The sequence below is a fragment of the Globicephala melas genome, chromosome 21 (assembly GCF_963455315.2).
Source record: "Globicephala melas chromosome 21, mGloMel1.2, whole genome shotgun sequence".
Classification (NCBI taxonomy): domain Eukaryota; kingdom Metazoa; phylum Chordata; class Mammalia; order Artiodactyla; family Delphinidae; genus Globicephala; species Globicephala melas.
In genome coordinates this window covers 30,834,979-30,849,497 of record NC_083334.1, presented here as the reverse complement: position 1 = coordinate 30,849,497, position 14,519 = coordinate 30,834,979, and the positions used below count along the sequence as shown (strand labels likewise).

Genomic DNA, 14,519 nt, shown 5'->3' with positions numbered 1-14,519 from the left:
GCCCTTAATCTTTTCTACTATCTAGCTCAGGAGGTAGCATCCTAGGTTTGCTTATTAAATGGTTATTGAACAAATGAGTCATTAGAGCAGAGATTCTGGTGCTTACAGGGTTAGGTCTAACCCGGTTAACGAAACAATACTTGAGTCAACGCAGTATTCATCTGCATATGATCCTTGAACAACATGGGTTTGGACTGCATGGGTCCACTTACATGTGGATTCTTTTCCATATTGAATACTGCAGTGCTACAGTGTTCCACAGTTAGGGTTAGGATTAGGGTTAGGGTTAGGGTTGAATCCCAGGATGCGAATTTCAGATACTGAGGAACCACATGTACAGAGGCCTGATCAAAAGTTATATGCGGATTTTTCACTGTGGGGAAGGTTTGTGTCCCTAACCCCCAAGTTGTTCAAGGGTCAAATGTATTTCTTCTCTTAACGGATGATATTTTAAGTACACTGCTAAGTGCTGTAATGTAAAAATGAGAAAGCCATGGATCTTTTCTACAGGGAACTGACAAATTAGCAGGTGAAATAAGACACACATACACAGCCATGATCACTACATAAGAGAAAAGCGACATGCACTAAAAGACAATAAAAAATCTGTGGGGACAGAGACAGAGTTGAGAGAGAATTCCCTACGTTCAGGTGGTTTGGGTAATGGCCTAAATTAGTGTGTCTCTAATAGATATGGGTGGGAAGTGGTTGTTTTGGCATGATCATTGGAGATCTTCCCAGGGTCCATGAGGCTTTGACTATCCTTGGAGAATTAGGCAGCCTGTTATGTGTACTCTTCAAACGACACTCTCTCCAAAGGACAAGTTTTCCTGGTGTCGCCCTTTACTCATTCACCGCGCCTCCACCACGTTAGAAAACCACCAGCAAAAAATAAGAAACATAATTCCTGTTCTGACTTACCGACAGTGTTATAGACAGGAAAAAAAATGCCATTGAGGGAAAACGCGTTGTAAACTTTTAAAAATTATAGATATATAAAATAATTGTTACATCAAAATCATTGTCTTTATGATCTGGAAGAAATAGAAGAGCTATTCTACTTCTGAACGCATGTTGTTTAAAATTTCCATAGATTAACGTAGCCTATCAGTTGATTTTTTTTGTGGATGAATTTGCAGGTCACATACAGGATTGAATCATAGCTGGAAAGCATCTTAATCTATTTATCTCTGATTATTTTTAGATGTGTGAAAACAGACGAGAGAGGTAAGTGAATTATTGAAGGCCACAGAGCAGTTTTCTTTTTAACAGACTTTATTTTTTTAGATCAGTTTTAGCCCATAGCCAAATTGAACAGAAAATACAGAGTCCCCATGTATCTATCTTCTACCCAACACACGCACAGCTCTGCACACCAGAATGGTACCCTTGTTACAACTGATAAACCTACATTGACACATTATGAGCATCCAAAGTTTACAATTTACATTAAGGTTCGCTGCTGGTGGTGTACATTCTGTGGGTTTTGGGAAACGTACGGCATGTGTCCACCATTATACTATCATACAGAATAGTTTCACTGCCCTAAACGTCCTCTGTGCTTCTCCTGTTCATCACTCCCTCTGCCCTAACCCCTGGCAATCACTGATCCTTTTACTGCCTCCATGGTTTTATCTTTTTCCAGAATGTCACGTAGTTGGAATCACACAGTCTGTAGCCTTTTCAGAGTGACACCTTTCACTTAATAACATGCATGTCATGTTTCTGCAGGTCTTTTCCTGGCTTGATCACTCATTTCTTTTTAGCCCTGAATAATATTCTACTGTAAGGATGGGTACCTTGGTTTATTTCATGCTTCCAAGTTTTGGCAATTATGAATCAAGCTGCTATAAACACCCATGTGGAGGGGTTTTTTTTTTCTGGACATTAGTTTTATTCTCCTCTCCTCAAGTTATGAATGTTAATGCTATTTCTGATATAATGGGAAGTGACATTACCACGTGTGGTAGCCATATAAGCACTTTCTTGGATTAATCTTCCTTCAACAGGGAATCCACAGTTGTATTTCTTACAGTCTTTAGAAACCCCATGAAATCGGTGCCTCCAGTTCCTTTATTTTTTGGTTCTGAAGGCTCTTCCGAGGTTGGTTTTCTCTTGGATGCCTGGCTTGCAGGAATCACAATGTACTTAGCTACTACTTGCAAGTGGTAGTTTCTCAGAGAGACCATGGCTTGCACACACTCATTATAAATTTCCTGCAGGGTAGCATCACCTTTTGAAAGGACAAACTTACGGACCGAGGGGCCTGACTCTAACGAGCGAAGAAAGTTCTGGTGAGCTGATGGCATATATGTTCTCATTTCCTGGAGGAATTTAGCAGCAGAGTCTGAAGGAACTAAAGACAAAAATGGATTAGTAAGGAGGCCAAAGCATTCTCCGATCCAGGGAAGAAGGGCAGAGTGAGGTCGGAGCGGGCGGCCATGAATTTACAACCATCTTGTTAGCATCCTACTAGTCTCGCTACTAGTAAAGGTAATTATTGTAAAATATACTTAATTCTGAAAACCACATGAACTAAACTCTTAATATTTTTGTTTTGCTTCCTTTCTCACCTTCCTACTGGATTTGATCCTTCTAAGAAGGACAGAGTATATGTACTATACCTGACAGATCATGTTGCTGAATCCAAGAGAATATAAAGGATCTTTTTTTTTTTTTTTTTTTGCGGAACGCGGGCCTCTCACTGTTGTGACCTCTCCCGTTGCGGAGCACAGGCTCCGGACGCACAGGCTCAGCGGCCATGGCTCCCGGGCGCAGCCGCTCTGCGGCATGTGGGATCTTCCCGGACCGGGGCACGAACCTGTGTCCCCTGCATCGGCAGGCGGACTCTTAACCACTGAGCCACCAGGGAAGCCCAAGGGATCATTTTTAAATAAGTGAATGAGCTCAGGAAAAAGCGTATTATCGTGCAGCCCAAAGCTTTCCCCTTTGACTATTCAATAGAAGTTTAGGAAGACAAAGAAAAGTAGAAAGAAGTTCTTCCTGGAGCTTCTTCCTCTGCCCCCTTAATCCTCTAGAAGGAATGTAATGAGTGTGGCTCATCTTTAAACTCTGGTGCAGGCATTGCCCCGGGACCCCCAAGGCAGTAGGACGGTGGAACTAGACAGTGCCGAGCCCCTCCACTCCCCAGTTTCAACTCATGGTCTTATCTCATCTGCAGGAGACTTTCTTTTTCTGAATCTGGTCTTACATTTTCAGAACATGTGATATTGGTTTCACCACAGTCAATCAGACCTCATAGACATGTTCAAAGGTCAAGATCAAGACAGTGTTGAACTTGGTCTAAGTTCTGGCTTCACTGCTTTCTAGCTCGTTAACAGGGAGCCTGGCTATTATCCTCTTTAAGTTTCTGCTTCTTCATCTGTGAAATGGGATGATTGCAATAAAGTCCCTACTATTCTCCTAAAAGCATCAGATAAGCTCAGATAAGGTGCTGATGGGAAAGTACTTTTTAGATACTATTCTAGTAGCATAAGAGATGATGATTATTTGTCATTTGCCACTCACCTCCACCAACAGTATGCTGAATGCCCAGCAGAATATCGAAGCACTGGAAGATGCTGCTTTGGGCTGCACTGCCTCCGGCAAACTTCTTTGGGGTGTTCCAGACACCTTCATACAGCAGACCCTCTGACAGCAAAGGGTTGCCTTTCCACCTAAACCAGGAAGGAAAGAATAATTGTTATTTTATGAATTGCCAAATTTTCATATGTCAAATCTTGCAATAGAGGATGAATGCAAGGTGAAATGAGATAGATTTCATTATACTTCTTCCACATTCTCCCTTCTACTCATGTTCATGCATGAGAATAATAAATAATACGGTTCTGAGCAAATCTGACATAAGTATTCTATGCATGAAACCTTACGTTTGCACTACCAAAGATTATTCCACTCTCTTTAAAATGACTAGCTTTCTTGTCCATACTCCAGCGTATGCCTGGCCAAGTAATAACCCAGAGAACAGTCTGTTGTTTCTTACAATGTATATTTTAGGATATAAATGGATTCTTAAACTGGATTGATAGTAGGGACCATCAGTGGAAACGTCGTCTTCTTTACGTTCATTGTCTAAGAGAAAAGAGATTCAAGCATAAGGCTACGTACCCAGACAAGTATATGCGAAGAACATTGAAAAATAGATTTGGGTCCACATAATCTGAAAAAAAGATGAGATATGTTTAATTAAGTAGCATCAGATAGATTGGGAAAAATCAAGGTGTTATAAACAAGTGATCATGGATTTCAGCATAGGATATGAGAAAGGCGTTAGGTCGGCCTGTGCAGAGACATTCCCTGAGGACAAGCTCTCCCTCACTTGGCCCATTCTCATCACCTGTGTCCACTGAACGGGGTCTACCTTGGGGCTAACACACAGCTTGTAACAAAGAGCCTGGGCCCGCCACCACTCATCCTCAGGAGACCTATTAAGCTGTCAATATTTACTTAAGGCTACTTGATGTGTTTACTGATACAACAGATAAAATACAACAGATAAATGTATCTGATACAACAGATAAATTCCTTACATAAAGAAAGCAACAAGCTGAAACAAAAAGAAAACTGAAAACAAAACCTCCAGGAGCCCTGTGGACAACGGGTGTCCCTCCCCAAAGGTTGCTAATGTCTTTGGTTTGAAGGTCTATCTTCTTGCCAAAGCCCAGTGATACACAGTCACCTGTTTGTTAGGAGCATCCCAGTAGGGCACATTTCCTTTCGCAAATCCTTGTTTCTATACTCTTTTGGTTATTGCTGGGTTTTAGCTGTTAATTTGCAATAACTTTTGAACTCAATGGCTTTTCTATTTTTCTTTTCTTTTTTTTCCTTTTTTAGTTAGCTTGTGAAAAAGCAGAATTCGCAGACGGTTCCTATCAAGCAAAAGCTAAGTTTTTCGGAACTTAAAACATCCTGTACTTTTGGTAAGTTTCTCCACAGTTTTTAGTGAGAGACAAGGATGTTCTTCAGAGGTAAATAGCCCTAGCTTGGAATTCTGGCTTCACTATTTACTACTTATGTAATCTTGAGTCATTTATCTTATCCCTCCAAATTTAGATTCCCTTATATGTAAAATGGACATAATAAAACCTGCCATATGGAAAGTATAATGATTTAGTGAGATAAAATAAAGCGCAAACACACCCACTATGTGAGAGTTGGTTTTGCTTCTGTTTTCTCTACATCTTAGATAACTAGAAACATTTGACTGTGGCCTGGCATGTTGTAAGGCATACAATACTTGCCATGAATTTGGTGAAATATTTCAAGGGCTTTGTGCAGACAAGAAGCTATATCAAGCAATGCCTTTCGCAAAGTGTCTGGGTCTTCACGTTGTATTGCATTAAATATAATGGGGATCACCTTTAAAAAAAAAGAAAAAGAAAACAAACACTTAAGATTTCCTAACACTAAATATTGGCATAGAATAGAATTCTCCTAAATCTTAATCCCCCAATTAAATTTCATATTTCCATTTCTTTCTTGGGCTGAGTACCGTCTGATTGTTTGACTAATTTCCATATATTTAATTAAGCTTGGATTTGTCCTTATTCACTTATCACTTAGAGATAAGTTTATATAATTCTATATATTTCTATTTCTGAGGGATGAAACCATTAGATTTATGTCACTGTGTGATAGAGTTCCAATGCCAAGTTTCATTGAGAATACTTCTCTCTTACTGGGGTTTCAAATTTTATTCTAAATATACGGCTTCTACATTTTATCTTTTAGGTAATACACAAAACCAAATAAAATATTTATTTCTTCCAGATGATCCCTTGTCTCCAATTCAGTCACCAAATGCTCTATTCAGTCAGGATAAAGTTATTTCATGCACAATATAGTTCAGCTACTAAGGGATTGCTCTGCTTATGTGAATCAAGGTATACATTTTCCAGGATAGACGGACATACTTTGATTGCAGAAGCAGCTGCTGTTTCCACCACCAGAGAGACCAGGAAGAACCCTTTACCACAGTCCCCGCCAGGAAACGAGAATAGGATGTCCATGTTCCTAAGAAAAGTAATCCAGGAAGTCAAGAATTTAGAAAAATATAAAACAAAAACACTAAAAACAAAAGAATTTAACAAAAATATTGATATATTTGTTGAATATTTATTAGTTTTCAAGTCTTTTTATTTATCCTACATTTTCAAAATAATCTTGTGAGATAAGTATGGCAGGTTTTACTATATCCATTATGTAGTTAGGAGTAGTAGTGTTAGGTCTATTGTCTAAGGTCATATAATTAACAGTAGATTAAGCTGAGACTTGAAATTCCTTTCTAGAACTTGAAACTAAAAACTTTAAGACTAGTTCTTTCTCTATTATCCCATCAATTTTTCACATACACATGTATTACTGTATATATACACACACACACACACACACACACACATATATATATATATATATATATATATATATAAGCTCAATGTTTATAGAGATATCTGTGAGGTATGGTTTTTAAAAGTAGAATTTTGGCTTAAATAAGTGTATTCATATCCATATTTTTATCTGTGAGCCTGATTCAATTTCTCAGTGATTTATCTGCCTAACAAAGGAATTGACTGGGAAATTCAAATAACTGATTACCCCCTATTTTCTTTTTCACTGAAGTTTTGCATTGATGCAAACGTGGTCTCAGTATCTGTATATATCTGAGTTTCATGGCAGTTAAATTTATGGTCTCAACCCAGACCACTTGCTGTGTGACCTTGAATAAGATTATTTCATCAGTTTCAGCCTCAGCGTTCTCATCTGTCAAATGGGACTGGTGATATCATTCTCCCATTTGAAAACCTTCCGTAACTTCCCATTTAAGATACTGTTTAAACCCCATATCAGAGCCAAAAGTCCTACATAATATTTTTAAGTTTATTTTTTCATCCGTTTCCTGTACTGTTACTTTCGTTATTCATTATTTATCAGCGACACTAGCCTTCCTTCGGTTCTGAAATGCACCAAGATTTTTGTTACTTCAAAGCCCTCACTCTTGCTGTTTTCTCCACTGTGAACATGCTCAGGCTTTCCTTCTTCTAACTGATGCCTAGTCACTCTTCAGGACTCAGCTTCAATAACTTGTTGTAAGGATTCTTCCCTCATGCCTTTTGTTTGGTTAGAACTCTTAGCACTTTACTTTCTTAATCCTTCTCTTAATCATATAGTAATTTACATAATTTTCATATATCTTCTTTCCTCCACATTAGCCCAGGTTCATCAGGGCAGGCTTATTCCAATGATAATGACTTTTGTTTCCTCAGCTCTTAGCCTCTATTTAGTACACAGGCCAAAAATAGTAAGAATTGGGTCAAAAGGAATAGATTTATATTTCTGGCCTCTGAAGTCATTGAGTCATAGATGCGTAGGTGTGTGTGCATTTTGTATATATGCATATTAATTAAATTTACTGACAGATCTTCCTCAACTTATGATGGTGTTACAGCTCAATAAACCCATCTTAAGGTGAAAATCTTTTCAGTTGAAAATTCATTTAGTACACCTAACCTACCAAACATCATAGCTTAGCCTAGCCCACCTTAAACGTGCTCAGCACACTTACATTAGCCTACAGTTGGGCAAAGTCATCTAACACAAAGCCTATTTTATAATAAAGTGTGGAATATCTCACTTAATTTACTGAATAATGAAAGCGAAAAACAGAATGGTTGTCTGGGTGCAGAATGGTTGTAACTGTATCAGTTGCTTATCCTGTGATTGCGGGGCTGCTGGGGAGCCGTGACCATTGCCCAGCATCACAAGAGACTATGTACTGCGTATCTATCTCAGGAAAAGATCAAAAAAGTACGGTTTCTAGTGAATGTGTACTGCTTTTCACCATATTAAAGTCAAAAAAATCTTAAGTCAAACCATCCTTAAGTGGGGTATCATCTGCATATGCAAGTATATATATTAATAGCTATAATATCAAACAGATACAGTCTCATCACAGTCATAGATATTATTAAGGACCAGAACTACTTGCTCTTTCAACAATCATGTGAATTACTTTTTGCCTAAAATCAATTGGTGTTTCAAAAGAACACATTTGGAGGGTATTGATACACCTATGTTTACTTTGAATAACAAATCATTCTTAGAATAAAAAAGATCGAATACTCACTCATAAGTCATGGGCCTTAGGAAGACAGCCATGAAGCAGTGGATCAATTGGAAGAGAGAAAGGAAACCAGTGTAAACATTAAATGCTTTTGAGTTATTGTTATTCCATTTAATACTACTGATCTAGCAAAGGTAAAAACGATAGATAAAAACTAGAAAAAATATGTTTTCTGATATTTATCAAGTAGGCATCACAAACGCCTAACTTAGGACTTTTATAAGTGAAATAAAAAATTAAATATGCAAGGAGCACACGTGGAGAGTCAAAACTAGTTGTTACTCATAAGAAAGCTTTCTAGATCAAATAATTTCATTTTGTGGTATTCCCACATCTAGAATACTCCTCTGTAGATACACACTGAGAGCCTCTGACCCTTCACTGCAGCAGGCTCCATCACTCAGTGCTTAGGAAGTGCCTAGTTTCAAGCAGGTTGCTTTGAAAGCCCAGACCTTGCCATCTATCCAGCCAGTCAAATTAATCAAACTGAACACTTAAGATGTGTGCACTTCACTGTATGCTAACTAGACACCTCTCTCTCACATGCATATGCATTTTACACCCCAACAGCAGAAAAGAAAGCCCCGCTGCCAAAGATTAAACGAATGACTAGCTCCCCTTGATTCAAATGGTGTGCACTCCTTTCATTCCTGTTATAATCGCTGTTTACGTACCCACTGGGATCCTTTTTCTTCCAGTTTGCCAAGACACAATCTGCATAGACCAGAATAGGGGGCAGTCCTAGCTTCTCAGATACCTTGCAGTAAGGAACAGCAATATTGCTCGGCAAGACCTAATGAAAACACGATAGTTAGCGTTCACATTTGAAATGTCTCACCCTTTCTTCTGCTTTCTGGGTGTCAAAACATTAACTGTTATACCTAAGGGCACTGTGGAACCAAACAAAGGTCATTTTCTCTTCCTCATTTCGTAACTTAATCCCAGTGCTTGTTAAACCCTTACCTTTTAGATTTGTGACGATGCAGACATAATCTGGGCATGGAGAGAACAAAACAGTAGAGGGCGAAAGGAAATAAAAGCTGTATCTTGATTTTCTAATGGCCAGTGAACCATTTGCAGCCATTCGCTCATGCATCCATCCATCTCACAAATATTCGTTAGGCAACTCCTCTGTGCAAGGTACTCATTCTGTTTCCCAAGCTTCACAAAATGCAGTTACAATACTTTTAGAATGTTTTACATTAACTGTAAACTGGATATAAATCTGTCATGTTAGCATAAGAAATATGAGAAAATCTCCAAACCTTCCGGACGTCTCCATCACCTTCACCCCACACGTACGCCATGGTGATATACCCCAGAACCAGATGTGCAAGGCGCTGCAACTTGTGTCCTTGGAGGCCGTCAATGCTGAAGGTTGTTAACTGAGAATAAACAGAGAGGTTGACCCAACTCAAAATGCATGTTGTGATAGCTGCAAAGCCAAGTTAACACTTTGAAGACGCTAAAACAGAAAACGTCATATTTTTTCAAACCTTCTCAACTTCTGCACGTAGTTGGCCATTCTTAATCAGTTCAGGCAGATTTTTAGCAATGGAAATCCAGGCATCATAAGGGTGAGGTAGCTCCTCCTTGAAAAGAAGAAACAGGACTTTGAGTTACTAGTGGAAGGTATCATAAAACAGTTTTGCCTCCGCGGATGGTCCGTCTTGCCTCTTTCGCAGTGCTGTGCAATGCTGACACTCTCTTACCTGTCGAGTGACACCAGCCCATGCATTGTCATCTGCACACTCAGGGCTCAGGACCTTCTCTGTGCCCTTCTTCTTCCTCTCATCTACTTCTTTTTCAGAGGTCACTTCAAAAGTTTCACTGAAATCTTCCTGACTATTCCATTCTATTCTTATACCTCCAGTGAGGAATCCTGTGGATTCTACCTTTTCACATTAAGTAATTTATTGCTATCTGCTATTATTTTTTTCTCTTCTCAGCTAGATTTTAAGGTTTTTTAATGGAAGAGAAATGAGATTTATTAAATGTCAGTAGGAGACTAGGCAGTTTTACTCAGTAATTTCTCATTTAGTTATAATAATGGCCCCAAAAGTTGATTGTTATCTCCATGTCATAAATAAGAAAAGCAAGTGTTGGGCAGTTTTTGTAACTTGTTTTGTACATACAGTTCATTGTGATTCAAACATGAGGGTTTCCAGCTTTTAAAAAATCTTGCCCTTTTTACGTCTCACTACCTGATGGCAAGGATTTTATCATGCTTTTTATCCTATTTTTCTTAGCACAGTACTGGACATGTACGAGGTGCTGTATATATACATGTTGATTGCTTCCTTTGGTACTACAGGCTAATTTTTTGCCCAGCAAGTAAAAGTGAAATCCAAATAAAAGAGTGTTAAAAACAAGACAACAGGCCCCAAATGGAGTAACTTAAGTCCCATGTCACCAAATCAAGACAATACTTATTATTACAGTTTCTGCCTCTCCCAAAATGGAATCTTAAACCAGTCAATTCAGGATTACCTGGCCAACAAGTAGTGCGGTCATCTGCTCACAGACTGCTGCCATTCCCTAAAGGAACATGACCTTGACACCCCAATCCACTTTTTGCTGGTGTAACTTCCGTGTTCCTGCTCTCTTCTGCCTAGAGAAGTCTTTCATTTTTGTGCAGCTCCTGAGACCTCCTTTCTTTCTGCTAGTTGGGATGCTGCCTGATTCATGATTCCCTGAAGGAAGCCAATGACATCTTTAAAATTTACTCAGTTGGGTTTTGTTTTTTAACACGTGTCTCCCTGGATCTTATATTTATAATCACATCTCAAGGGAAAACATAAAAACCAAAGGCCTAGGCCACACCCTGGAATGAGATTCACATCCCTGAACAACTCCCCTAGGCCTTCTTCATTAAGCTGCTTCCAGACATGCTCTTAGCAGCACCAATACTATGGGGATGGAGGACACATCAAGGTGAAACCAAGGTGAGTGAGGCTTTAAGCTTCAAAACCAAGTTAATACTATAAAGAAGCTATAAAACACAAAGACAAATGTAACATAAACTTCAAACATGTTCAGGGGCTGCAGATAATTGGCCAGACTTAATCTGTCAGGGCAGATTTTTAGGAATGAAAGATCCAGGCAGTATATTCACTAGATAGTCACCTTTCTTGTTTGCTCTGAGTTTTTCTCCCTAACCACACAAATACTGTGCTCTGGTGTTTTTAGTAATACAGATACATTTTCTTTGTTGTGTATTTCACTGTGTAGCATGCCCGACTTTTTGATTATTGCTATTTCCCCAAAATAACAGAGATACGTTATTATGTGTCAAGATTAGTGTCTTATTGGACAGAACTTTCAACACATGTAAAATTCAATCAGTAATATCCTTCTGGTTCAGAGGATGCCTAAATGATAGAATATAAATTAATAAAGAGTGACACAGAGGGCCATTCAACTCCTGCTAGATTAGAGAATGTATTTTGCATCTACATGGAATCAGAAGACATATTATTTTCCTTTAGAATAGGAAGCTGATAGATTATAAGAGATGAAATAGACATTTTTGAACACATAATTTCCAGGAAAGATCTTCAGTGAGGAAATAAAAGTAACCTCTTTTTTTTTTCCATCCTGTTTTAGGATATTGAATCTAACTTCCTAAGCATCTCAAGTAGCAACATTACTTTTTAAGTAGCTCAGGAAGAGTTTTGTTTTGCTTTAGTTTTCGGGTTTTGCTTTAACCCTTGGAATCTGTTTTAGAGGTCTACATAATTACTGTGATTTTTTTATTTTCCAAAAGAACCAACTTTTTAGGGAAAAAAAAGAATAAATTTGATATGAGGCTTTGCAGTTTCTGAAAAAGTGTTTTTTGGTACCATTGATAAATACATCCTTGAAACATCCAATCCTGGCACTATGGCACTTGTGTGCTTGTATGAAGGGGAAGTAAGTCTGAATATTATGGATTTGCAAATATAAAGTAAACCAGTGCTTTTAGTAAAAAAATTAAAACATACTTCATTTTCTTCAATTAACTTAATTATGCGAAGAGGAAGACTAGACTGGGGAAAAAAAATTGTTTGAGATTTGCCTGAATTACCCAAGGTAGTTACAGGATGTGATTTCTAAGTACAGTTAGATTGGAATCTCTGAGTAAATTATATATACGCTGCCTTTAAAGGTTCCCTTTAGAGTGTGCACTCATCCATTTGAGCCACAAACAAATAGAGACATCCTGGTATACAGCATTGTCACAACATGTAACTGGTTCCTAGAAATCCTCTCCTGGAATCTCATGTACCTTGTTAAACCCAAGAGTAGGGAAAAAACCCAACAAAAAATGCCTTGTGATCTCTCCTTCTCTTGAGTGAGGCTGTGTAGCATAATTGATAAAAGTTTTAAGATCACAGACTCTGCTGTAAAGAGAGAAGTAAGTCAGAAAGAGAAAAACAAATACCGTATGCTAACACATATATGGAATCTAAAAAAAAAAAAAAAAGGTTCTGAAGAACATAGGGGCAGGACAGGAATAAAGACGCAGACATAGAGGATGGGCTTGAGAACACGGGGAAGGGTAAGCTGGGACGAAGTGAGAGAGTGGCATGGATATATATACACTACCAAATGTAAACTAGATAGCTAGTGGGAAGCAGCTGCATAGCACAGGGAGATCACCTGTGACCACCTGGAGCGGTGGGATAGGGACGCTGGGAGGGAGACGCAAGAGGGAGGAGATATGGGGATATATGTATATGTATAGCTGATTCACTTTGTTATACAGCAGCAACTAACACACCATTGTAAAGCAATTATACTCCAATAAAGATGTTAAAAAAAGAAAAAAAAGATCACAGACTCTGGAACCAGACTGATTAGGCTCACATCCTATCTCTGCTACCACTAGCTGTGTGAGTTCGGATAATTACTTAAATTCTGCATTCTACATTTCTCATCAGGAAAACAAGATTAATAACATACATACCTTTCAGGATGATTGTAAAGATGGAGTAAGTTAACATTTGTAAATTTGCTAAAAAAATGCGATGTTAAGTGTTTGATGATTACAATATTAATGATAAGATGCTTTTCATGACACTCTTAGGAAGATAACTTAGGAAAATGTAGTTTTAAGGCACACATTCACTCTAATGCCTTGCCCTTTGTAGGCAAAACTTGTGGAAATAAAAAGGTAGCTCTAATTCTCTCTAACCCTGAATCTTAGGCTCAGTAAACACCGAGCAATATTAATACAACACAAAGTTGCTTGGTGGCCCACCTCAAAAACATTATCAAAGCAGGAACACATATTTTATACAATCTAAGGTATATCAGCTGAGAAAGGGGGTTCTTTGACTCATGGGTCATTTATTACTTTTTTTTTTTTTTCAAAATACCCTCTGAAATGCAATTGCCTTAAACCAAAATACTTCTGTAGTCTCCTTAACTCATCACACTCTGTGCCTGTGTAAGATAAGTAAGAAGTGCTTCTAAGGGTAAGTTTCTAGGTAGAAAATTTTAAGAAAGTTGAGACCCCTTTTTTCAAACTCTGCCTCCAATTTTGGTAATGCTTTATCCACTTGTTCAATAGAAATTACTGAACCACATTTGTTCTATAGAAGTTAACTTGTCCAGGTAAATCATGATAAGAAAATATTCTTGCCCAGATTTCAGTGCCCTTTCTTACCAATGGATTGGGCAGAGCAAAGCCCACATCTTCATCTATGTGGTATTCTTCAAAGATCTTCCAAGAAGTTTCCACAGGAGATGACTTGCCAGGTGCCATTCTTACAGCCTGCTCCTCTGATACTTCTCAGTCTCTTGAGTAGTTTCAGATCATCTATTTATTAGAGAGGCTGTCATAGCCAATGACCACAACTCACTTCACAGGCAGCAAGAAATTACTTCCACTTTTAGAATAGTTTCATTTTCTACTTTCTTTACATGTAATCTGATGAAAAATAAAACTAAAAAAGTCTCACTATTCATCATACGAAGAAACTGAAAGTTTATATTCTGGCAAACATTTATTACTAGGAACATCTACTGCCTTAAGGAAATCAGAAAGGGCCTGAAACAACAAAAACCATAAAAATAGGTGACCAGAAAGAACATTTTTATTTTATGGGAACTTTTGAATCTTTGAATTAAAATAATGAATTTAATCATGGCTAACGTCCTAAACCATCATTTAGTTATTAGTTACTGGCCTTCTTTAAACCCCCAGGGTTCTTTGAACATATTAGTGTCTTGTTTCAGTAGCCATGAAAGAAAATCTCTGGTACCCAGAGTCAGTGCCTCTGAAATAGAAAAAAAAAAAAAAAAAAGAAAGAAAAAAGCAAGCACATGAAGAATTTAGAAACATAGCATCTCTTCACCCCCTAGCTCCATTTTTCTTACCCAGTCTTTTATGTGC

General features: G+C 38.1%; 1 protein-coding gene across 2 annotated transcripts; it reads right to left on the bottom strand.

The window, feature by feature from the left end:
* Positions 1–1,310: 1,310 nt before the first annotated feature.
* On the bottom strand, positions 1,311–13,899 carry IDO1 (indoleamine 2,3-dioxygenase 1). 2 transcript variants are annotated; one of them, XM_030833968.3, is made up of 10 exons: positions 13,791–13,899; positions 9,637–9,732; positions 9,406–9,525; positions 8,815–8,933; positions 8,144–8,158; positions 5,934–6,033; positions 5,262–5,379; positions 4,129–4,180; positions 3,529–3,677; positions 1,311–2,356 (listed from the first exon to the last, which is right to left on the bottom strand). In XM_030833968.3, the coding sequence occupies exons 1-10, from the start codon at positions 13,887–13,889 to the stop codon at positions 1,992–1,994; spliced, it is 1,233 nt and encodes a 410-aa protein (XP_030689828.1). In that variant the 5' UTR covers positions 13,890–13,899; the 3' UTR covers positions 1,311–1,991. The 2 variants fall into 2 exon arrangements, with proteins under 2 accessions (XP_030689828.1, XP_069900724.1); XM_070044623.1 differs by lacking the exon at positions 13,791–13,899 and adding an exon at positions 10,631–10,728.
* Between the last annotated feature and the right edge of the window lie 620 nt (positions 13,900–14,519).